Consider the following 25,004-nt stretch of genomic DNA (forward strand, 5'->3'; position numbering starts at 1 on the left):
GTCATGGTTTGGGTTTTTGCCCTTCGGGCTGTCAGGATGTGAACTTCGATTGTTTTTCCGACTGCAGGCAAAGGCAAACGATGGAAGAACCTTTACTTCATCCTGGAGGGCAACGACGCACAACTCATCTATTTTGAAAGCGAAAAGAGAGCCACCAAACCCAAAGGGCTGATCGACCTAAGCGTGTGCTCGGTGTACGGTGTGCATGACAGTCTGTTTGGCAGGTGAGACGTCCGACCGTTACGATGGACCTAAACAATACGATGAACAATATGCAGCTTGTACACAACACATAGAGTTATCACCTGGGACACAAAGTCATTTAAAATGTTTTGTTGTCCTCCCCTCTGTTTAATTCCTCCAGGCCAAACTGTTTCCAAATTGTTGTCCAGCACTTTAGTGAGGAACAGTACATATTCTACTTTGCGGGAGACGCTCCAGAACAGGCGCAGGTAATAAAAAAAGACCACTACTTGTTTTTTTTGTCTTTTGTTTTATTCCGGTAGAAGCAGGTGCACATGGGTTTTCTGCTGATGCTAAGTCCACAAAAAGAAACCCTCTCTCCCCTTGAGGAATGAGTGCTACAAAGAAAGTCTGAACGTGCATTTTTTTTTTTAATACATTTTTTTTCAGTCTGCCTCGTTTTCCTCATATTTGTCTTGTTTAGGAGTCCTGATTTAGTTTTTATCTTACACCATCTAAAGATGCATGTCAAACCATTGATGAAAACAGAGAATGGCATCCTGATAGTAAGAGAGTGGAACAAAAAAACCCCGTGTGAAGTGACACAGCACCGGCAGTTGGAATTGAATGTATAAATACACAGTATTGATGATGACGGGTCCACGAGACCTGCAGAGCGTTTATCTTGTAACATCTGCTATGACCTCATGGTGGTGGTGTTGCCTCGCTGATGGTGTCCAGTCTCAAGTAAAAAAAATATTCTGAATGACTCCTAAGAGGAGTTCAGGCGTTTTCAAGCCTTTATCTTTAAACACACAAGAAGAAGACACAAGGATCAATGAATAAACTCTTTCAAACAATCCTTCAGCTGTTTTACTGCGAGCTGAAGGTAAACCCATATAGAAAACACATTTCGATGAATCAATTGAAAGCCACACAGAAATAGTTATGAAATATAAAGAAATGTTTTGCAAGACTAAATTTTTTATTAAACTTTAACTGATATTTATCTTTTTTTTGTGGCTATTTTGTGTGATGATATCATAAAAACAGCAAAAACACCATCACAAGGCGTCTCTTTAGGGTTTTTACTATAATTTAAAATATCTCTACCTATCGAGGCTACGTTGGAAACAATCATGTGGAGCAATGCAAACGCCAGAATATATTTAAGAATCATTTATTAGAATTGAGAGTAAACATGGTGAACGACACCTGCTGGAGTCAAAACTGCTTTAGCCGAAAAATAATCCGACCCTTAGTTTATCTGGGACCAGAGTTTTGATGGAGGATGCTTTAATAGAGGAGCAGTCAGGACCTCTGGAGTGACGACGAGTCACTTCTTTTTTTTTTTTTAAAGGATAAAACGGCATGAGCAGAGAGCGCATGAGCAGCGTCTCTCCACTGCTTCTCACCTTGCTCTGTGTTTGCAGGACTGGATGAAATGCCTTCAGACGTTCTGCAGTAACTTAAGGAAAACCACTCAGCCCACTTCCAACAAGAGGCTCAGACAGGTATGTGTCCGTCAGCAGATGCAAAGTCAGAATTTAGTACCACTGGGTATCATTTTAGTCCTTCAAACGAAGATGCAGTTTATTCTTGTGTGCCGGGGGATAAAATGATCAGAGAAGAACGCATAATGTCGATGAACTATTGGGTCCTACGAGCACGCACACCTTGCAGACATCGGTGGCGACAATCGATGTCACCGTGTCGGACAGGAGGATTGATTATTAGTTTGTGGGTGTTTTGTCAGGTGAGCAGCCTCGTCCTCTACGTCGAGGAGGCCCACAAGCTGCCGGTGAAGTATTTCACCAACCCGTACTGCAACATCTACCTGAACAGTGTCCAGGTTGCCAAAACGCACCCGAGGGAGGGGCAAAACCCCGTCTTCACCGAGGAGTTCATCTTTGAGTGAGTTTGCCGTGTTAGTCTTCTCCGCACTTCCATTCGCCTTACTCTTCCCGCTTTACAATCTTTTAAATCCCCGGTGGGGTTATTTTCAGTGACCTGTCGAGTGAAATCAACCGATTCGAAATCAGTTTGAGCAACAAAACGAAAAAGAGCAAAGAAAGTGACATCTGTGAGTACATCTCTGAAACTTTGAGGAAAATGTGTGTCCCAGACTCGACATTACTCTCACTTCTGTCTAATTTGTTGTATCTCTTCTCTCCGACGTCGTGGACACCCCCTCCTCTCTGCGGCGCAGTGTTCATGCGTTGCCAGCTAAACCGTCTGCAGAAGGGCCAGATGATTGATGAGTGGTTCCCTCTCAGCTCCCACGTCCCTCTGAAGGGCATCGAGCCGGGCTCCTTGCGCGTACGTGCCCGCTACTCGATGGAGAAGATCATGCCCGAGGAGGAGTACAGCGAATTCAAGGAGGTCTGATTCCCTTCAAAGTGCTTTTGATTGCATCGGTCCGTAACTGTCTGCTCCCTCATTGACTCCGAATGATGTCTGGCGCGTCCTCCGCAGATGATCCTGCAGAAGGAGTTTCACGTCATCTACGCCCTGGCCCACGTGTGTGGTCAGGACCGCACCTTACTGGCGAGCCTCCTCCTGCGGATCTTCAGACACGAGAAGGTCGAAGCCCCCCTGCTGCGAACGCTCAACGACAGAGAGATTAACATGGAAGGTAAGAAGCCCAGAGAGCCCGTCAACACATCAGTGGCCAACAACGATCCTGCTTCGGTTAACGGGTCACGTGATGAGTAGTAATCACGGAGTTCCTCGTCCTCTAGTTGTAGTTGTTTATTATGCAAAACATTTATTAATTTAATCTTTTAATGCATGCCTAGAAAAGGTATATCATACTCTAACTGTACATAGTATACTGCAGTTTTAAGGTACTTTTACTATTAAATCCATTGATCCATTGGAATGTTTAATCATTTTGTTTATCAGCACTTTTAAAGAGACTCAAGTTTCACTATATAGTGAAAATAAGCTACATTAAAAATCACCGATTCAGCATAAGTAGGTTTATTATGTCACATGGCTCTTAAAGCTCTGAAATGATCTTATTTCAAGGTATTTCTTGAGTGAAAATATTCCAGGTTAGCCTCACTGGATAACAATATTAAATACTGAAATCTGGCATGATAAATCTTTTTTTTTTGTTCTGCAAAAATAAAATAAGAGCTATAATTAATTTTTTTTTGTTCAGTAATGAATTATGTACAGATTCTTCTTCTTCCAGGTCCTAGTAGTGGTTATATAATTGCTCTGCTATAAATTTAGTGTTTTTGATCAATACTTGCCTTTATCTTTATTTTTCAGTGTTGCAAAAATTGAAATTAGAGATTTACTCAACATTTTTTTGAGGTCTACTATCACCTCACTTTGTACATGAATAACAACAGTACTGACAGTTTTTTGTTTAACTGACTCCAAACGTGATGGAGATGAGATTAGATCAGCTGAAGACACTTTATTTGAAGGGAAAAAAATAAACCCCCACGCATCTTATTACTCGCCCTGTCGATCATATATAACAGAATGACTTATTACTGACTGATTATTGTGATTAATCTGACACTACACACACCCTGTGCCCGGACATTTGGATTAATCTGTGTGTTTGTGCTCCGATGGCAGATGAAGCCACCACGCTGTTCAGAGCGACCACGCTGGCCAGCACCCTGATGGAGCAGTACATGAAGGCCACGGCCACGCCCTTCGTCCACCACGCCCTCAAAGACACCATCCTCAAAATCATGGAGAGCAAACAGTCTTGCGAGGTAGCGACCCGGAGGAGCCTCGGTGTCCAGATGAATATTTTTTTAAATGTGCCGAGTGCAAGACACCCGCTGAGACGAATCACTCCGTCTCCATAGGATCAAATGAAATGATGCCACCAACACATTTAACAACAGAATTCATCCTCACACGTTTCTTTGGTTTGAAGCTGAACCCTTCCAAACTGGAGAAGAACGAGGACGTGAACCTGAACCTGGCTCATCTCCTCAACATCCTGTCGGAGCTGGTGGAGAAGATCTTCATGGCCGCAGAGATTTTACCACCGTGAGCTACCGCGCACACACAGTTTTAGTTTGGTTCCTTTGTTTGGTTCCTAATCTGTACGTGGCAGCTCAAACAGAAACCCCACAACAATCCAAACCGTGTCTTTGACCCTCACAGGACGTTGAGGTTCATCTACGGTTGTCTGCAGAAGTCTGTGCAGCAGAAGTGGTCCACCAACACCACCATGAGGACGAGGGTTGTAAGGTACACACACCTCCTTCTCTTTTAATGTTGATATTAAAAGAAACTGTATTTTTCTTTCGCTGTTCTCCTGCAGAACCCTGCTGACACTGAAGAACTCTGGGTTGCTTTATTAGACTTTTTTTTTTTTTTTTTTTACTTTAAAAAAAAAACTCAATTTCATTCAAGAAACCTTCTTTTAATTCTCTTATTAACAATCACATCAATTAGGATTCTTAGTTTTAAAGTTTTAATTTAGTCTTTTTTCTTACAATTTTATACTCGTCTTATTTTTTTTGTTCCACTTAGGATTTTGCTTTTGATTCTTTATGTATTTTATTAATCATGAAAATCTTTATCTTTGCACATTTCCAGGCATTTCTACAAATAAAATCTGAGAAAAAGATGAAAAAAAAAAAAAGACATTTGTATCGGTGCTTTTCAGAAAATTCAAAAATGACATGACAAAATGTCTGATGTGACAGAATAAACATTTTCAGAAATAGTAAATATAAGAGGAATTTAAAAGCACTAATCCTGAAATCCTTTTTAATGATCTGGATATTATCGTTCATATCTTCCTTCCCTCTATTTTTGTTTTTCTAGCGGCTTTGTCTTTCTCAGGCTGATCTGTCCTGCCATCCTCAACCCCCGAATGTTCAACATCATTGCAGGTGAGCGTCAGTCACACGCGCCACTCCGACTCTGCCCCGTGTGTCATATTGAAGGAGTCCCAATCCTCCGTTTCTCTTTGCAGACCCTCCATCATCAACAGCGAGCCGGACGCTCACACTGGTGGCCAAATCGGTGCAGAATCTGGCCAACCTGGTTGAATTTGGTGCCAAGGTATGAAAGGCTCTTTGGTCCGGACAGTAGTACGCTTTGTTTTGTTTTTTTTGTTGTTTTTATTGGTTTGTTTTGAAGAGCGATCCCAGTATCTGTGCCTCTGTGCTCCAACAGGAACCCTACATGGAGGGAGTAAACCCTTTCATCAAAAACAACAAACATCGGATGATCATGTTCCTGGATGAGTTGGGGGTGAGTCGCTGGACTGAGTGGCACAAAAAGGAATCACAGATATTTATGATATTTTAGAATCTTCTAGTTAATTCAGAGGAAAATGTAGATTGGATGTCAGGCCTGAGGTTATTCCGTTTCCAAGACTGAAAATCTTGTTGAGAACTCGTGGTACAACGGATATTTATCTCATTTAAATACAAGTTCAAAGTAAAAACCTCTAGTTGGCGAACACCCGTAAATGTTTTTGGTGATCTTCAGAGCACAATAGCTGGTGATTATTTTAAATGTTGGAAGACCATCACTAAACAAAGATTAAGAGTCTGACTTTGTCTATTTGACGGATTTTGTCTTTACTCGTCTTCCAATTTGTTTCTGAACGATTGACAAAGAAAATACTGGATCCCTGCACTAATGCGGCGCCTCGCCGTTTGTTTCCAGAACGTCCCCGACCTCCCCGAAGCCACAGAGCACTTTAGGACGGACCTGTCGAGGGACCTGTCCCGAGACCTGGCTGCGCTGCACGAGCTCTGCGCCACACACTCGGACGAGCTCCGGACGCTGAGCAACGAGAGAGGCGCGCAGCAGGTCAGACCCCCGACCACGGTACAGCTCGGCTCCGTTCATGTTCTCAGGCGCCGGGATTCACTCTGGTTTGTTTTGGGGGTTTTTCTTTCTTCTCCCTGCAGCACGTGTTGAAAAAGCTGCTGGCCATCACAGAGCTGCTCCAGCAGAAGCAGACTCAATACGCCATGTCCAACAGCAACAGGTAGTACTGCAACCCCCGCCCCTCCGCCTCTTCCTCCTCCTCCCCTCACATCCCTCCATCCCTGCGCCGGAGTGCAGCCCAGAGGAGACCTAGCATGCTCTGCCTTCATCACCATGGCAACCCATCCGCCACCCCTCCATCATGTGTTCCTCCGACAGTCCCGCCCCATCCCACCACCCACCTGCCATATTGTCTTGTTCACCAACAAGAGAGCTATGCAACAACAGCAGCTGTGTACAAGAAACGCAGTACTTTATAAGAAAACACAAATAGTGACTGACAGCTGTATGCACAAGAAACCCCTCCCCCTCCCCCCCGTTATAAACTGTGTTCATGAATTCTGACTCGGGTACATTTCAATCCCTTTCATCACGAGGGCCAAATATTAAAGATTTCAAAAGGATTCTTTGTACCCGCGGCGTGTTTTGAGAGCACAAGTTGCCAAAGTGTATCCACCCTTCCTGCTCCGTGAGAAAACTGACATGAAGAAGCGAGTTCTCTCAGGCCCCCTTTACTGGTAACTGGATTATGAGCGAGATGCTTTTTATACTGTAATTAGCGACTGATTTATTTTAAGGTTATGACAATATCTGCAAAGTGCCGAAACAAGCATTTTATGTCCGTTTGTTCTTTTCTTTTCTTTTTTTTTCCTCCTTTCTTTATTTCCTAGATTGGAACAGTCTTTCAGGAAAGAATATGGTTATTTTATATGAATAAATTCTCTTGCTGGAATCATGAGTATATAAGTGAGATGAGCTGAATTTGTTCCCCTTCAGTTGTGTATCAGCTTTGTTTTTTCTTTGATTATTTGGTTAAAGGCTTGTTTTGAAACTCCCCCAAAAATGCCAGACACATAATCACAGAAACCAAGTAAAATGAAAGTGTTTACAGCAGTAATTTCTTTGTTTGTTTTGGGGTTGTTTTTTTTTTTTTTGGAATAGTACAGACTGTATCGGACATGCATGCACTTATTAAACTGTTTTTTTGTAAAGTAGATTATGGAGTCATTCATTGTCCCGACAAAGAAATGTCTGGAGGCAGTATCATGTGACTTTTGGCGAGGAGTCGTGTTTTCAATGAACAGGGAAACATGTAAGAAAATATCGTTTATTATCAAAGTAGACCAAAAGGCAATCCAGTAACTGGCTGCTGTATGGCGTTCCTGTCATACCGCGGCAGAAAGTCATCAGAATTGTATCTCCCTCATATCAGATCTTCATCAGTCCATTCCTGAAATAAAACAGAAAGGTTGTGATTTAGGAGGAATGCTTAAAAAGGTCCAACATGTAATATTGTTTCAGGCCGTAATTTCTCCATCCGGTTTAGTGAGATGTGTTGGTAAAGCTTCCAATATGGAACACACTGACACGTCAGCCTTTAAACATCACAGAGGCCACGTGCTTTTCCATAAATCAATTCTACTCCGAATAAGAGACGCAAAACAAGCAAGCGAAGAACAAATGGGGTATAAACCAAATGAATTAGACAGACAACATTTAAAAAAAAAAAAAACTAACAATCACGCCACGGTTGAAGCTTCTGGAAACTTCTGTGAAAACTCAAAAAGGAGTGACTATAGTGGCTTTCCTTCAATCTTACATACTGGACCTTGAAAAGAAACGACAAAGTTGGCCAGAAGCTGATATGGGGGGGGGGGTAAAAAAAACAAAACAAGAAGAAAAGAACTAACTTCTTCCATCATTCGTGCTTCTTTAGCCACATGGTCGTCGTCTTCGTATCCCCGCTTCCGTTTGCTGCAATGCAGAAATCATTTCACTTATGAGCAGCTGAGTGTAAAATTAGTTTGGCAGATGCGATTGTGAGTCACGACTTGGCGTTTGAAAGCTGCAGCTGTTGGTGAACTCATCTCCCCCCGGTGTCAATGCAACAGAACTCCCCCCACCCACCCCCGACCATTGTCCTCACTCATGTAGGTGGTGTTGCTGCATCTTAGTGTCCATAACGATCACCATCCGTAGACGTAGAGTCCTGTGCCGCCTCATCTTGAACCCCTCGTGTCGTCATCTAGACTAGTGCGTGACTCGTCGTCACGCCGCCTTTCACAAACCTGTGCGCTTTATCTTACAGGACAGAGTGCACCATCATGTCACTGGCTGCTGCCATCCAGGTAATGTGAGGGTTTGTTGTAGTTTTTTTTTTTTTGTTTGTTTGGTTTTTTTTTTCACGGATTTGCGCCCGAGAATCAAAAGTGCTGTAGTCAGATCGCACGGCCAGCCTGCCAGCCAAAGCGTGAGGCCTCTTCCCGTGCGGCGCACAACCCGAGGACTGATGTGAGTTTGTACTTTTAAGCGTGTGGCCTGGATTCCTGGCGGTACAAATGCAATACGGCTGTCCTCTACAAACAAAACAAACAAAAACAAACATTTTGCTGCATACAGTCCTTCCAAAGCCCTTTCCAAAACGCTTCAGACGGTGTGTTGACCTTTACCCGGAAGCCTCGTCGCACCGGGACCTCCGGGACGTGCGAGACGCAGTCAACTGCAGGAAGGTCATTGCGGCTGGTGGCGCCGGGACAGAACGGGACGCCCTGGCTGGCCACCGCTTTCTCGGGGCGACAGAACTTGGCAGTGACATCAGAGGGGGAGGCCATCCAAAGCATTGACGTAGCGTTTTCTGCTGTCATCAGGGAATTTTAAACATAGCACCTCTTTCCAAGACGACACGAGCCTTAACTCCCTTTCTACTCACCTCCCTCTCGACCTGATCTTATGATAAGCTCTTCCTCCAAAACCATTGAGAACTTCCACCGTCTTTGTGTACAAAAACAAAAAAAACTTCCATGCAGCACGGGAACCACTTGTTTTATTTTCGGGGGATGGGTATTTTGTTTTAAATGCTGCTTTTGTTTGTTGATATGATACACTTAGGCTTGTATAGGAATAAACCGTGTTTGTGTATGAAGTAGCTGAAAGCTAGTGTAAGAGTTTGTAGGAGAACTCTGTAACCTGTCCTGTGCATGTTAACCCTGAGGGGATCCTTCTTCTAGTGTGTGGGCCTACATAATATATGCTGCTCGACCAACCGTCACCTGAACTCCCTCAATGCCTTTTTGGATGTAAACTGAAAGCTTTCACGCATTTTGCAGTCCGTCTTTGCTCTCTCGCTCTCAGCGCACGTCCGCACCGACTGTTCCCATGTAGATCCACTGACCCCCCCCCCACCCCACCCCCGAGAAGTCATGCCATGCACAGATTTGATCACCTTCGTCAGTCATAAGGGTTTGGCCCTCGTGTGCCTCCTGATGATTCAAGCAGCTGCAAAAGTCTGAATCTGTGCCTGTCATCGCTCGAGAGTTTACCAAACTGTTTACTGTAGTTGCACTTAAGATACCACGGACCTCACCAAGTGTTAACAAGACAACTGGCCACAGACGAGCGGCAGCGAATGAAGCCTACCAGTCTCCTCTCCGGTGGCGATGTGGCGTCCAGTTGTACTTCCTTTCTGTATTTCATACGACTGATGATAATGTGTTCCTTCTTATTTTTCTACCTGATACCTTGAACCTTTTGCATCTTAGATACGACAACCTGGCGAAAATAAAGCTGTTACTACATATGACAACGGGACCCGGACTTGAATCTCTTGCTTGTGGGTGGAAACGGCATCTTTGAGCCTCGAGAGCTGAAGATTTACACTCGGAAACCAAAATCACAAATAGATATTTATATAATTTGTTTATGGTTTTTAGGCTTTTTTCTTTTTGTTTTGTTATACTTGCTTCACGATGACACACATTCTAAATTTTCATATGAAAACGTGGAATTTCACACATTTTGCTTTCGTTCATTTGATCTCACCTGCTCGACGTGTTGAACTCGGCATGGATCCTCTCCAGCCTCTGCTTATACACGTTCACTTCTTCTGCCTTGGGAAGCTCGTATCTCTTCAGCAGAGTTTTCATTCCTGCATGAAAAACATCCATGAGTGAGAGCCCAAACACGAGCTGCCAGGGAGCTCAGCAGCACCATCTAGTGGCCGGAGACTGGGAGCTGCAGGTGACTCACGTCTCATCGCGTCATACATCTTTGAAAGAGTCTCCTTATCTTCTCTCAGTCCCAAACATTCGGTCAGATAGCTGGGCGCAGAAGATCAAAACAATGTTATTCTGAGAAATGTTATGTTTATTATACAATTCTTTGTGTTCCTCTAAAAACCCGAATACTGTTTCTGGTTTACCAGAGAAATTAAAGCGGATGAGAAACTTTATTCGCAGAGGTTTTACATTTTTAGTCTTGACAGCTTATGACCCACCTCTCCATGCTGAGGCCGGCTCTGGAGGCGCTGTTCAGAATCGCCGTTAGAGCGATCTGGGAGGGGGAAAAAAGCAACCCTGCATCCGTCATGGCCGACTGGGTCAGAAAGTCGTCGGCACTCTTCCTCAGTGACTCCGGGCTCTCCAGTGTGGGGTATCTGGTCTGTATTTGGGGGGGGGGGATTTAAGAGGGAGGGTTGGGACAGTTTGTGTTCACGATTTCTTTCCATACAAAAGCTCCTCGGGAGAACACGCACCTTCAGGTCGATGAGCAGACCCTCCATGGGTCTGTAAGGGTTGTGCACCACCAGGTGAAAGTTGAGCTGCTGGATGAGGAGCAGCTCAAACTCCAGGATCTGCTCCAGAACCCGCTCCTGCCCCGCGGGCGACTCCTGCAGGAGGTTCCCCACAAACTGAGTGCTGGACACGTTGAACTCCTCCACTTTGCAGGACAGGTAGGCACACGTCAGCCTGGAGCGAGCAGGGGAAACCGGTGGTGGGGACACGGTGAATGATCAGCCAACAATATTAAATAAATCAGGCCCGTTTTGTTTATTCCAATATGAAACATTTAGTGATGATTAACAAGCTCATATTAATTTCATTTCAACTTTGCAAATCGCGGGAGTGTCACCTATGTGATTAGAACATAAATATGCTGGAAGCAATATCCATGACGCATCACATGTATGAAACATGAGAAATGGTTAAACTTCACACAATTGATCACATGGAACAGAAATATTTTATCCGAGTAATATTAATCAACCCAAAACCGAGTGTGCAAATGTTGAACCTTGTATCTTTTTCTTTTTGACATACAGATGCTTAAAAAGGGGTCTTGCTCTGTAAAAATTGATGTTGCTTAAAAAAGTCAAAGTTCTAGAAGTCATTACTATTGAACTTTTGAATTTACCAGAATTGTTGGGCAGTAATAGATTTTTTTTAAGCTTCTAAAATAATGGATTTACACAGTTTTGTTAAGCTATGACTTGTTAAATTTTGGACCAAAAGAAACATTTTCAACATTTTAGGGCTCTAATTATTCAAACCAAACTATTGGCCACGTTTGGCCTAAAGACGAGGGACATGTTTAGGCTCCGTTCATTGCTGATTGCCCAGAGGTAGAAATATGGGGTCAGTGCTTGTCCATAGTTCTGTGTTTATCGTGTGATGGACTTCAGTTCGCTGCACCATTAACTTGGATTAAGTCAGAATAAAAGACGGAGGGATAATAAACTGTAAACACTGTTACATGCAGACCAAGGCACAGCAAACTTCGGAACCCATATCAACTCAGATCAGGCCGCACGCAAGAAGATCTTGGTTAAAATGTCTGTGTGGAGTTTGCATGTTCTACCCGTGTGTGTGTGCGCGTGGATTTCCTCTGGTTTCCTGCCACAGTCCCAAAACATGTATGTGAGGGTCGTTGGTGACCCTGAATTGCCCCTGGGTGTGAATGGGAGTGTGTGGTTGTGTCTGTGATGTTACTGGCGACTTGTCCAGCTTATCCCATCAGCAGTACTCACATGATGATCCTGGGGTGGTACTCCATGATAGAGTTGTTCACGTAGAACCTCCTGAAGTACATGGCTGCCGTGCCCTGTGGAAGTGACCCACATGGCGCTCAGCTGAGTGTGACCACCGAGAAGAAGGTGAAGCAGAGGCTCAAATGAACATACCACCACAGACTTGGGCATCACAGGCTTGAAAGCGTTGCAGAAGTCCAGCAGTCTCCTCTCATAGTGTCTGAACAAGACGTCTTCTTCACGTCGCTCCAGGAAGATGGACTCACTCACCCCGGGCTGGTTCAGAGGAGACGAGGTGAAGAATAAACTCTCACACGATGACCATCACCAGCTCGTAGATCATGAACGCAACTTTACTTACTTTCCCACTTTCTTTGGCCTTGATACGAAACTTCGTGTTGGCTTCGTATCTGTTCTTCTCCACTTCATCCTCACTGTCGAATATCCAGTATTTCTTCTGGGAGCTGTTGTGGAACATGTCAGATTCTGCAGAACCAAAGTGAACACAGATTAAAGCACAAATAGTGAGGCGCAGTGCCGTCAAATACCGGATACTGTGTACAAACCTTTCCATTCACGACCGAGGTTTAGAGCCGAAGCGGATATCCGTTGCCAATATAACGTGAAGGCTTTTCCAAAATGCTTAAGAAAAACATACGTTTATTAAAGAAAACGAGAGAATGAAAACACTATAGACTCGTCGCTGCAGTATGACGTCACGATACAGTCTGCCGTCTCCTGTCAAAGACGTATGCGCCCTTACCGTAAAATAGAAAGTGAGGCGCAACAAAAAACCCAGACACGTGTGTGTGTGTGTGTGTGTGTGTGTGTGTGTGTGTGTGTGTGTGTGTGTGTGTGTGTGTGTGTGTGTGTGTGTGTGTGTGTGTGTGTGTGTGTGTGTGTGTTGTAACTTCAGGGTCATCGTAGGACACTTGGGGTGTTGGTTTAAGTGGATTTGTATTCATCCGTCACCGTCAATTAGAAAAAAATACCAGAACACTCCATTTAAACATCATAATGTCATTTTTTTTTAAATTTTGTATTTTGCAGGTGCTGTCAAAAATGCTACTTGAGGTGCTTGGAAGACCTCATAAAATGATATACCTTGCTTCAGGTGGGCCTGAAAAACCTGTGAGTATTCATGCATCTGATGTTTCTTTTCTTTTTCTTTTTTCTTTTTTTATCATTTCCCAGCCCAAACCCACCTGGATGAATTTACAAACACATCTGTTTTTGAGACAGTGCTGCTGGTCGGATTTGGATCACTGTGGATGGGACGTGCGCAGCAGAAATTGAATCACACAGTGTGTTTAGACAGAGCCGCTCAACCCCCACCCGTGTTTCCGTATACCGTCATTTGCATAAACATGAGTAATTTATGAATAATAAATGCTCCTGCATTCAGGGGGAGCCGCTAATTTGCATATCACCGCAGCTACAGTTTTATTTCCTTAGTGCGGTGTTATCATGAAGCCCTTCAAGCCTGCATAAACCAGAATCAAAGAAATAATGCTTTAACAGGTATGTGTTGAGGACTGTTTTTTATTTTTATTTTTCTAAATATAATCCTAATCTGTGGTCATGCACGCGGTAAAGATTGTAACTTTTATTTGAGCTGTGTCTGTGAGAGGCTGTGCGCTGGCTGCTGGTGTCCCTCGCTCGGTCTTGCCCTGTGAATTGCATAAACATGAAGTGCAGGATGCATTATTGATGAGACCGTTGCAACGTTTACTATATGTGAACACGTGCGCGCGCTCCGATCGCACGCATTGGCAGCCAACGGGTGCGCGCGCGCGCGTGTGTGTGTATTGTCACGATTGATACCTTTCCGCCTGCACCGCTCAGCACTGCGTGACGACTTATTTTAGCCTTTGTGACTCGCGTTATTGTGCTCTACTTTTTTGGAGTTTTTATTTTTTTTGTCTGTAATGAGACTTTGTGTCTGCATCACTTTCTTTATTTTGCAGAGGAAATACTTGGTGGTTTCATAAGTGACGCAGCAATAAGACGCTCCGTCTCTCTCTCTCTCTCTCTTTTCGTCTTCTATTTGTACACTTCCACCAATAGATCCCCATGAGAGAGTTCATCCTAATAATTCTTCAGCTTTAGCTACAGGTGCGTCATTGTTGGTTAAGTTGTACTTGGTGTCTTTGCACTGGATTTTTAACAAGTGGCATCACTTTCACCTTTTGTAGGATAGTTAAAGAAAGCGTGATTTGATTCCTCTATACATAAATCAATTCCTTTACAGTATTTGCTGCTGTTGTGTGGTCAAACTTACTTTGTGCTACTTCCGTCCTGTCATGGCGTTAAAGGTTTACTAATTTGTGGTTCTTGTGCCATCTTATAATGCGATGTTGTGCAATATGTATAAGTATATGTTAGAATGAGAGGGAACGTGCTGTTTGAGGTCCCGATAAAACTTGAGCGTCGTGTGAGTAAACCAGATCAAGAGGGAGAGGGGATTCTAGGATGTGCATGTGTGTCCCTGTGAGTAAAGGCTCTCCCTATAAGATCTGACAGCCAGTGTTTTATGGGAAATCAGACTTGCAGTGATTTTTGTGGCGTTGCCAGATCAGTTGAATGATCCTTGAGCCTCCCAGATCAGGTTAGTGTCATCCTCCCGCACAGTCAGCCCTGCACTTCTGTCTGTTGTGCTTCGGCTGCATGTGAAAACCTTTCCCAGCATGTTGAAATGATTGCAATTCATGGACACAAAGTCGGCTGAAATCCAGGCCAGTCGCCGCCGTGTGTGAGCGTCACCTTGGCTGTACACAGCTTTGTAAACTATTCATGATGGCGATAACGCTGAAGAGGGGGAGGAGGCGGAGAGGCTGGAGGAGGATAATCCTGACTTTACGGCCCACCTTTCCACCATCGCATTGATGAAGTTGTACTTTATTCTACGAGAGGAAGCAGCTCGGAAATGACCTTGACATTGATGCGAGCGATTTCTTTTGACCAATGAGCTCGCTTAATTTGTTGGGTCGTTCTCTTTTCTCTCTCTCTCTCTCTCTCTCTCTCTCTGCTCGGGCTCTCGTGCAGCTCAGGTCGCTTCATTTCAGCTTCACACACCACCAATTAAATCCTGATTAAAGCTTCCTCAAAGCCGCATATTAATTTTCCACGCTCCATCCCATGCAAACGACCCCTGAGTCCCCCCCGCCTCCTTTGGTACCGAGGTTGCCATGGCAACCGGAAGTGGCAGTGCTGATGTCAGAGGCTCCTCCAAGGACACTCACGCAGGCGCCGGGTCAGGTGATACATACGGGCATCCTGACATCCAGGAACAAAATGGCTGCCAACTCCCTCATACTTCTCTTTCTTTCTTTCTTTTGGCATTGGAGGGCCGCGCGCCGCTTTACAGAAAAGAGGAAAAGAGGAGGTGCTACCTGTGCCTGCATGCTGCCTCTTTTGTTTTTTGTTTAGTTTTTTTCTTTTTGATATGTGTGATATGGATGATGTGGGATATTCTCAGTGTGATTGGTGTGACTGAAACGCATCACAGGACTGAGCCGTCTGAGCCCCCCTCAGAGATCAGCTGCCTGTCTGAAGAATTTAGAAATGTGTCTGCCTATTTAAGTGCATTCACATCTGTGTGCGCCTTTTGTGTTTGAATGTGTCCGTACACTGGTTTTCCTCAGGTTGGCATTAAGCAGCCAAGGCTTTTTTTTTTTTTTCCTTCTTCCCCATCCCCCTCCCCTCCAGACACTCAACGCTCCCCCACCGTCTCTTTTTCTCTCTGTCTCTAATTGAGCTTTGTGTCTACCTCCATCTCCATTCAAATCCAGGCTCATTTGCATACCGCCGCTGCGTGCTGGACAGCTCCCCAGCTGTACAGTACAGAACTAAATGAGGAACACAGACCCACTTTACGTGCCGTGAATACTAAGCAGCCGGGATAGTCATTTTCCTGTTTCCTGAAAATACAGCTACCTGAGAGATGAGGGGTGAATAGGAAGGAGTGCGGCTGTATCAAATCAGCGCATTCGGAGCAAGACAGGCATTACCAGGCTGAGAGGGATTGCTGATACAAGGGGGAGAGTCTATTATTTTCAATCAAACAAGGCATTGCGGAAGGTATCATATACTCTAATTTGACAATAAATCTTCTCGGTTTGTACAAAAGAATTGGTTGACAGAAGCCACTTTTACATTCATGTCAAACAAACATGCTTTGATGCTTCAATTTCAGCTGGATTTCAACTTTTTCTTTTCTTTTTCTTTTTTTTTTTTTGAGTTCCTCTCTGAGCCTAAATCAACAACGTTCAGCAGGAAAATGTAACCTTTAACCAGGCTCTTTGGCACCAGCCACATGATAATTGCTTCGGCTTTGACCGTATTTTGGCAGGTTTTGATTTGGACTCTGGAGCCTCCTCGACTTTTTCCTCATTCCACTCCCATCGAGGCCCCGCTTCTGAAATGTCTTGCATTTCATCAGTGAGACTTACTCAGCATCAAGGAATTTTCTTTTTTTTTTTTTTTTTTTTAGGGATGCTTTTTTTTTTTCTCCTGAGTGCACGTAATTGTGTTGTATTTTCAAAGCACTCCATCCACACTTAACAGAATGTGTTAAGCACACCCTTAATGGGAACCTTAAAACCCCAAGGCCAATTTTCATTTCCAGCATACTGGTGGAGATTTGTGACATTTCAACTCAATTCAGTATTCAATCAAAGCCATAGCTCTAGGGAGAGCAAAGCTGGCATGCTCTTTACAGCAAATTCAGCTGTCCTTGGTTTGCCATATGCATACAGCTCCTTCCTCCACAGTCATACCGTCGAGAATTGGATCAAATTTGATGACCCATTTGAACTTTACCTTGAAGACAAATGCACACAGTTGCGAGAATGTTTCTGATTTTCTTGCCTCGGCGACTTCAGATTTAAATGCTTTATTTAGAAAACAAAGTCTCCCAGGCTCATTTGTAAATGGCAGCCGGGATTTAAATCACCGGGGAGTGAAAAACACATCATGCTCCATCATTCTGAGCACCTTTAGTTTTGGGAAGGGAAACGTGGAGGAGGACAGGTAGAGTGATGCTATGGGTGAAGTCATTCTGCTGAAAATCCAATCCCTTATACTACAGGGCTCCAACAAGTCCTCTAAATGACCCTTTTATATCAGCAGGTAATGTCCTCACCCTTCCAAAATAGCCAGGCCATTTGGGTGAAATGTTGTCCAGATACAATAATGTCTGACCTATTCTCAAAAAGCTGGAGTGTTGCTTGTGTATTTGAACATGATGGGCTGCAGTCTGTGTTTTTTTTTTTTTTTTAATTCTTAAATTTTGTGTCAAAAAAAACCCCCAAAATAAAATGAATGAAATTTCTTTTTTAATTTAAAGGACAATTATTCCGTTTGAATCTTAACAAAAAAAAAACAACAACCCATTGTTTATTAAATATAATACTCAAAATGAATGCACACTCCTTTGCAACATTTAGTAATTGCATTTTAAATTCCGACGCCGGCCAAATCGGCTCCTTCTAAGTTACATCTCCATCTTTAATGGGTGTTTAAAGCTTTGTGAACGTAGCCGTATACACGGTGGGTGTTTATCGGCGTGAAGTTGCCGGCAGTGAAGGGTTATGCATCTTAATCTAATTAAGAACACAGTGTCTGAATATAGATGAAGAATTATGAGGCTCAAATTGGGGGGGAGGGAAGCAGTGTTTGATCAAGTCGGGTTGCCCAGCAACCCAAACCATTTATTTCAGACAAAAAAAAAAGGAGGAATAAAAAAACCCCCAAAAAAAACCCCTCAAAGATTTAATAATCAGGTTGTCTGCATTAAAATGCAAAACAGGGTTGGCAGGCTGCACCTGAAGGACAGCAGAAATTAGGGAGGGTAAATTGTGAACTTACAGGTGAATGGCTGACCTTCTGCTGCTGGCGCCTGTCAGAACGAACCCTGAGACACAGCAAATCGGCCCAAATAAGCCTTCAAATAGAGCTTTGGAAATTTCAACAGGATATAATTGAAGCGGTGCATGCATATATAAGCTGTTTCTCTCTTCTTCTTTTTTATTTTTTTTTTATTTTCTTGATAGGCCATGTTTGATTGTGTAATTTCAAATTAAACCCGACGTCCATTTTTGGTTTGTTGTTTGTATTCATGTCAGAACCGAAACCAAATATAATTGGAAAAAGATGAAATAGCCTTCTATCGAATCCTTCTATAAAAACTAGAATGATCATACACACAAATAGATTTATTCTCAGGTAAATACTATTCGTGTCATCTTTCATTAACGTTCACTATTTTATTTTCCTCTATAAATACAGCAGGAACATAAAGGGAATTGTGGAAAATATTAGGTGATCCCGGCGATGTTTCCGCACACTTTTTTGTTGGCGTCTCTAATTGACAAAGTCTAGATGTTGAAGTGCTCCTACCATGATCTGGCACCCCTCCCGTCTTTTGTTTTCCTAATTGCTGCCATCCCTTTTGTTAGAGAGCTTCCTTATGAGTGCATCAATCCCTGCTGGAGAGCAGCGAAGGCGTCCTGTGGACTTCCTGTGGACTTCAACAAAAAGCCCTGTCAGGTAGATCAGCCATTAGTCGCCGGTCTACATTATCTCTGACAAATGTGACGTTTAAAGGACATGAATATTTCCAAAGCACTCTGTGTGCCGCACAAACGGCATGCGTTTAATCCTGGAGATGTCATGAAGGTGCGGTTGAACTTTTCCAGAAAAACACACTGACGTAAAATGCTGATTTGGATCCTTGTTCGGTTACGTTTTGTTTCCACCGAAGAATGACGATGGGAAATATCTCAGTGAAATGTAATGATTACTGTTATTATAAGATTTTTATCTGGTTGTTTCCTGTAATACATTCTGGGTTTTTTTCTATTTTTCACATTCAAATCTACATTATACTGATGTCAATAGATAACATGTGAAGCGGATAATTGTTTAGTCTTTACTTGATAATAATAATAATAATAATAATAATAATAATAATAATAATAATAATAATAATAATAATAATAATAATAATAATAATAATTTGTATTCACAGATGCAATGTAATCTGTAGTGTCCCTGTTTTAAATTTGCCCTCTTGTGGTCTTTACCTGAGTAATATAAAGAGAAGCTAATTTGCTGTTAATAGAATCTGCTGTTTCATATTTGCTCCTTTTTTAATCTCCAAAAGCATCTCCTTTACATACCCTCCCTCCTCCTCCTCCTCCTCCTCCTCCTCCTCCTCCTCCTCCTCCTCCTCCTCCTCTTCCTCCTCCTTCTTCTTCTCCTCCACAGGCTGAATTATACTGGAACACATATGTTATTTTTATTTACATTCTTTAAGAGATCACACACACACACACACACACACACACACACACACACACACACACACACACACACACACACACACACACACACACACACACACACACACACACACACACACACACACACACAAACACACACAGATGCAGATGACGCCAATTACTCGTTTTTATCACTAGATGGGGTCAGAGCATCATTTAATAGGCTTTGAAACGGAACCAACGTGTCCCTGTGCACCTTCACAAATAAAGATTCTTGATAAGATTCGACTCTAATTCTCCTTTTTTAGCGAAAATCCAGGGTCTGAACTCCATCATGAATTGTGCCGAAGGAGTCAGTCTTATTTCCTCCCCCCCTTCAAATGTGACGAGGCGTGAGCAATATTCACCAAAGTGCCTCAACACAAAGAGAAATCCAAATAAAACAGAAACCTGCAGATACACAGACATATCAGTCCTGTTTTGCCTCTAAAACATATTGTACAAAGGGAGAGGGATTCGATGTGAGGATGATTTGCAGATTGTTGACTGCGGTCTGAGCAGGCCTCCTCTGCATGTTTGTTTTTAACAGAATAACTTCCACGGAAAACACATTTTCCCACCATTCAATATTTTGGAATCTATTTTAGATTTCATTTCATTCTTTTTCTCATATATTCACCCTCTGAAAATTGTGTTTCTCCGGCAATTCATGAAGCTTTTTTTTTTTTTTTTTCCCCCTTTCTGTTCATTTTTTCTTTCCCCAGCACCACCTCCCTCCCTCACTCTGCTTCATACATTCATTTCAGAGGAGCATATCATTAGCTCATGGTTCGGTTATGGCCCGCTGTTGTTCGTCCCAGCCCAGCTCCTCAGTGTGTCTGAATTGGCATGGGAAAGAGAAAGGGAGAGCTTAACCAGCAGAACTGTGAGACTCTGTGGAGATGACAAGTAGCTCCTTGATTAACCCATAGGCTGGTTGAGCAGACCCACACTTTGGCTGTGTCCTTTATTCATTTCCCGTGTCCCTTCTCTTTCAGAAAGGAACCCAATAAGGCCCAGCAGGTGAATGTAAAGAAACGCATGAGGACTCCCCTCCGATCGGCCTTTTAGACCCAGACAATGGGCCGGCCCACCTCTTGCACTGCAGCATTACAACCCTGATTAAAGCTCTTCCTGTTAGCGATTGATTGAGGATGCAAAGCTAAAACCAACAAAAACTGGCACTGCTGAGGCCTGATAATGACTGGGCCCCACCTACAAAGCACAGGCTTCAAATGATTAGTGGGGTTTTGTTTTCTTAGTAGGTGTGTGTGTGTGTGTGTGTGTGTGTGTGTGTGTGTGTGTGTGTGTGTGTGTGTGTGTGTGTGTGTGTGTGTGTGTGTGTGTGTGTGTGTGTGTGTGTGTGTGTGTGTGTGTGTGTGTGTGTGCATTAGGAGGCAAAGAGAGGGAGAGAGCTGAGAGAGGAGAGGCTGTATAAAAATACCAGGAGGTCTTCAGACAGATAGCTTTCACTAATCAACAAGGCTCTCTGGAAAAAAACAACAAAAGAAAACTTCCTCATTTTTTTCTTCTTTTTTCCCCCCATTCAGTCTGTTTTTTCATTGTGTGTGTGTGTGTGTGTGTGTGTGTGTGTGTGTGTGTGTGTGTGTGTGTGTGTGTGTGTGTGTGTGTGTGTGTGTGTGTGTGTGTGTGTGTGTGTGTGTGTGTCAATAGCTTGATTAACAATCAAAGGCACGGCTTCACTTCGGTTTAATAAAAACAAATGTAGGACTGTATATACAGTGCATCCTTTGCAAGCTAAAAAAGACATTAATTCAAAATTCTCATTCAATGTTGTTGTTTTTTTGTTTTCAGTTTTTTTAATTTTATTGATTTCTTTTGTACAATAACATACAGTAACATCAGTTAACTTCTCTGTGTTAAAATGTACAATGTGGCCCAGACAGCGAAACTCTGACGGGTTTTAAACTGTGTTTGCGGTTCTATGTACTTACGGGCGGCATGAGAAGAAATTTGTCTCTCACATACGTCTGAGCTCTGTTAAAACCTTCACACGCTTATCATCATCATCATCTTCTTCTTCATCATCACGCTTTGAACTGTAGATTTTTAAACAGTCACACTCGTCATTGTTATGTAAACAGGGTTTTTTTTTGCATGTTAATCCTTTTATGAGAGAACATTAGTGAGACGCATGACGACATGGGAAATGATTTGCAGGGAAGACACGCAGAGAGAGAGAGAGAGAGAGAGAGAGAGAGAGAGAGAGAGAGAGAGAGAGAGAGAGAGAGAGAGAGAGAGCGAGCGAGTGAGTGAGAGTCCATAAATATTGCATTTCTTTGTTTGACGGATGTTTGACACATTTTCATGTTTCCTCAACAAATTCCACTGTCATATTTTTCCTTTTGTCAGTCATCTTCCAAACAGCAGATCCTGACAATTATCCCAGAGAAACTCCTGATCAAAACCATCTTATTCTCTCTGCTGCTCAGCTCCATCACACACTCATTCTGCATCACTCCCCTCTGCCTCTCACGCAATCTTTATTTGATTCCAATTCTCAATATCGCGCCACTCATCAGTTCAAATGCAAAAATTACATTTACAAAGTGTTTGTGTCATCTATATTTCACCGATTTTTTGGTTGTTGTTGTTGATGCATGTGCGTTATTACAGTGTCGCCGCAACGTGATTTCCAGAGAGGCTCTCTTTGTGCCGTAACGAATGCAGCTAATTCACACTTTCAGCAGAGAAGGGCATTTAATAGTGGGCTTCTCTTAATGACTGACTTGACGGCAAAGTAATAATCTCAGTGATTTACGTATTCTTTATGAAGTGTGTGTGGCTAATTGTTTTCGTGTGCGCGTTTGCTTTTTCAAGGTCTGTCAGTTAGATATCAATTAAGGACATTATTTGCATTCGAGCAAAAATAAAGAAAGAAAAAAGGGACAAGACATGTGTTTATTTGTTCATAACGCAAATAGTGTCTACTTCCAAAATTTTTTTAAAAATTCAAGATAGTGAATGTCATAGTGTAAATGTGTTCACACGTTTAAAACTACAAGGAACATCTTTTCTATTCAGAGATTCCTGGGGTTTTTGAATAGCAATTGAGCGGAAAATAGAGACAGACAGGTAGAGGAAGGCACTGAGGAGGCCCTCAGGCTACTGTGAGAGTCCTGGGCAGATTGGCTCAGGGGCTCCACAACGAGTCTTACATCCCACACATTTATCAGAGTAGGGTTAGTGTACTACATGCTGCCTACACACACTCACACTACACACACACTACACACACACACACACACACACACACACACACACACACACACACACACACACACACACACACACACACACACACACACACACACACACACACACACACACACACACACACACACAGACAGTCGTTTAGACCCAGACGTCCGCCTACACCCACTGTAAGCCTTATCGCCTTTTTAACTTCTCTGCGCACCTCTTCCTCCTACTCCACTGTTATTAGCCTCACACAATCAGACTACCTGACTCCACCTCCTGGCACGTATACGAGTCAGAGCGACTTGAAACATCAGTTATTTTTCAAGAGCATAATTGCTCCGTGTGTGTGGCGTGTCGTCAATCGCAGTGCAGAATCGGGGGAAACATTGCAGAAAAGTGACATTTGCAAGATTCAAACAAAAGGTTTGTCATTAGAGTGCAGTAATATACACGGTTTGAGAAAAAAACAACCCACATGGTGCCTATATATTTTCAAATGCAGCGAAAGGAGTTTTGCTTTTACTCTTGAAAGTTAAAGCCTTTGCAGCTCAACCTGAGACCTGTGATTTCATATTTCTCATGGTCAGGGAGTCTTATTTGGTCTTACATGGGGCAAGTGTGGCCTCAGGCACATGGGAAAAAATTTCATCTTATAACTGAGTCTATCTCTCTTCCGTTTGCACCTTGTACATCTCTTTGCTCCTCAGAACCTTTTTGCACACAGAAATGGACATTAACTGTACCTGGCAGGCAGCGAGTGGGATAAGAGCAGGGGTCTGTTGGTAAATCCCACCTGGTTTGTTGTTGGACTCCTAACAATGTCTACACCAGACTCAAAGGCTATGTAATTCGGTCTCTGTGTTCTGCCGCTGCTCTGCATTCACCCTCGTGATTTATTATAGATAGGACATACAGTTTCTCTCTGCTTAGAAGTCTGCTTTTCATGTGAAATTGTAGTGGGTCACAAATGAATGACCGCAAGAATTACAAAGTGCACACAATGAGCCGTGTTTGAATAAAATCACAGAAACCTTTTCTGTGTGCAAAAGAAAAGAAACCCACATTTTATTGGTTTACACATACTCTTATTTAAATATAAAAATACATTGTTGCATTATTCTGCTTTATGTGTCCCCTCGTGATAAATATGATAATCAATGTGGGATAAAATGGTTGGAAAACACTTCAGTGGGCGTATTTCCATGCCCAGACTGGCAGTCTCGACACAACCCCTGTCCCCAGCTCAAACCCCCACCCTTGTCCTTGCCCCCACCAACCCACCCTTAACAAACCATAGTCCTCAATAGCACAAACGGCAGCACGTTGTCACACACTCAACCCTCGGTGACAGCACTGGGTCACGGAGGCCGACTACGGGCGGTGTGTACCATCAACCACACATGTCATTGTGAAGGACTGCCAGATTGTCAGTTACTCTTCTCATCCAACCCTAAAATATCTCTACGTCCTCCCCTACACACACACACACACACACACACACACACACACACACACACACACACACACACACACACACACACACACACACACACACACACACACACACACACACACACACACACACACACACACACCGTGCTGTCTGACCCTGGTGGACGTGGATCAGTGCAGCAGCACTGACAACTCAGTCTCTGGCATGCCAACACGTCTGGTGTTGATGAAGTGATGCTTTGAATTAAAAGTGCGTTTGATGCTAAAGAGGAGCTAACCTGATTTGACCGGCTAACCTGATTTGAGCTCGGGCGGAGATGGAGCGCTACGAGCGTGTGGAGAGAAATGGATCCCTGCCAGCTCGATCTGCTTATTCACTTGATAATGGAGGCAAATGCAGCCAAATGAACCCCGAGGTTCAGCACAGAGCTAATCTGAAATGCTAACAGTTGGCCTTGCATTGATGCTTTTCTAGGTTTTATCACTATGGTTATCTAATGGCCTCTGCTAAATGTGCTTGAGTATTACAAGCGTTTATTGAAGCGATCATAGGCCCAGTCTAATGTGTGCTCTTGATTTTTATTGTCATTCGGTAAAGGAAAGAAATAAAATGTAATCCAAACGCAATTATGTGTAAGCGTTCTCCCTTCAGTGATTCAGATTTTTGGGCCCACTCAACGGCTGTGTTCATCTCGATTACTGTATTTATTTAGCACTGGATATTTTTTTTATTTTTTATTTTTTATTTTTTTTCCCTTCTCGCCTGCACTGTGACTAACTTTATTGTGAGAAACGCTTTTGATGAGGCCAGTCTTCTGGGGTGTTCTCAAAGGTGAGAGAGTGTCAGAAATGGTGAGATCCAAAGTGCAGAAGCGTTGATTGGGCTGAGGTGGGTGTATCTGTGGATCTGGGAGAAAAGGATTTGACTATTAGGATGCCCATTTATATCTTTAAAGTACCAGCAGCCAGTGTGCTTCTCTTATTGACACTTTCTCTGTGGCATCATTGTTTCTTTGCATGAGAAGAAGGTGAGG

General features: G+C 43.2%; 2 protein-coding genes across 3 annotated transcripts in view; one reads left to right on the forward strand and one right to left on the reverse strand.

The window, feature by feature from the left end:
- LOC308111685 (ras GTPase-activating protein 1-like) overlaps positions 1 to 9,759 on the forward strand; it is a 30,336-nt gene extending 20,577 nt beyond the window's left edge. Inside the window, exons 11-26 of one of the 2 annotated variants that reach the window (XM_080466674.1) lie at positions 68 to 224; positions 365 to 452; positions 1,617 to 1,697; positions 1,940 to 2,097; positions 2,190 to 2,266; positions 2,393 to 2,565; positions 2,659 to 2,818; positions 3,781 to 3,923; positions 4,091 to 4,206; positions 4,324 to 4,410; positions 4,993 to 5,060; positions 5,144 to 5,232; positions 5,347 to 5,424; positions 5,845 to 5,991; positions 6,093 to 6,172; positions 8,261 to 9,759. In XM_080466674.1, the coding sequence (XP_080322800.1) occupies positions 68 to 224; positions 365 to 452; positions 1,617 to 1,697; positions 1,940 to 2,097; positions 2,190 to 2,266; positions 2,393 to 2,565; positions 2,659 to 2,818; positions 3,781 to 3,923; positions 4,091 to 4,206; positions 4,324 to 4,410; positions 4,993 to 5,060; positions 5,144 to 5,232; positions 5,347 to 5,424; positions 5,845 to 5,991; positions 6,093 to 6,172; positions 8,261 to 8,309 (1,751 nt within the window). In that variant the 3' untranslated portion in view covers positions 8,310 to 9,759. The remainder of the gene's footprint in view (positions 1 to 67; positions 225 to 364; positions 453 to 1,616; positions 1,698 to 1,939; positions 2,098 to 2,189; positions 2,267 to 2,392; positions 2,566 to 2,658; positions 2,819 to 3,780; positions 3,924 to 4,090; positions 4,207 to 4,323; positions 4,411 to 4,992; positions 5,061 to 5,143; positions 5,233 to 5,346; positions 5,425 to 5,844; positions 5,992 to 6,092; positions 6,173 to 8,260) is intronic. The other variant, XM_080466675.1, reaches the window with a different exon arrangement.
- Positions 7,267 to 12,704, reverse strand: ccnh (cyclin H). Its single transcript, XM_080466677.1, has 10 exons — positions 12,541 to 12,704; positions 12,336 to 12,460; positions 12,128 to 12,250; positions 11,975 to 12,048; positions 10,703 to 10,916; positions 10,445 to 10,608; positions 10,198 to 10,268; positions 9,991 to 10,096; positions 7,863 to 7,926; positions 7,267 to 7,402 (listed from the first exon to the last, which is right to left on the reverse strand). The coding sequence occupies exons 2-10, from the start codon at positions 12,450 to 12,452 to the stop codon at positions 7,376 to 7,378; spliced, it is 960 nt and encodes a 319-aa protein (XP_080322803.1). The 5' UTR covers positions 12,453 to 12,460; positions 12,541 to 12,704; the 3' UTR covers positions 7,267 to 7,375.
- Between the last annotated feature and the right edge of the window lie 12,300 nt (positions 12,705 to 25,004).

This window comes from Lipophrys pholis (assembly GCF_963383615.2).
Source record: "Lipophrys pholis genome assembly, chromosome: 7".
In the NCBI taxonomy this organism is placed as follows: domain Eukaryota; kingdom Metazoa; phylum Chordata; class Actinopteri; order Blenniiformes; family Blenniidae; genus Lipophrys; species Lipophrys pholis.

Coding starts and splice junctions, on each gene's coding strand:
- ccnh (XM_080466677.1), bottom strand. CDS start 12,452: ATGTTCCACAACAGCTCCCAGAAGAAATACTGGATATTCGACAGTGAG. Junction 12,049..12,127: donor TGATGCCCAAGTCTGTGGTG/GTATGTTCATTT, acceptor TCACTTCCACAG/GGCACGGCAGCCATGTACTT. Junction 10,917..11,974: donor TACCACCCCAGGATCATCAT/GTGAGTACTGCT, acceptor TGCTCGCTCCAG/GCTGACGTGTGCCTACCTGT.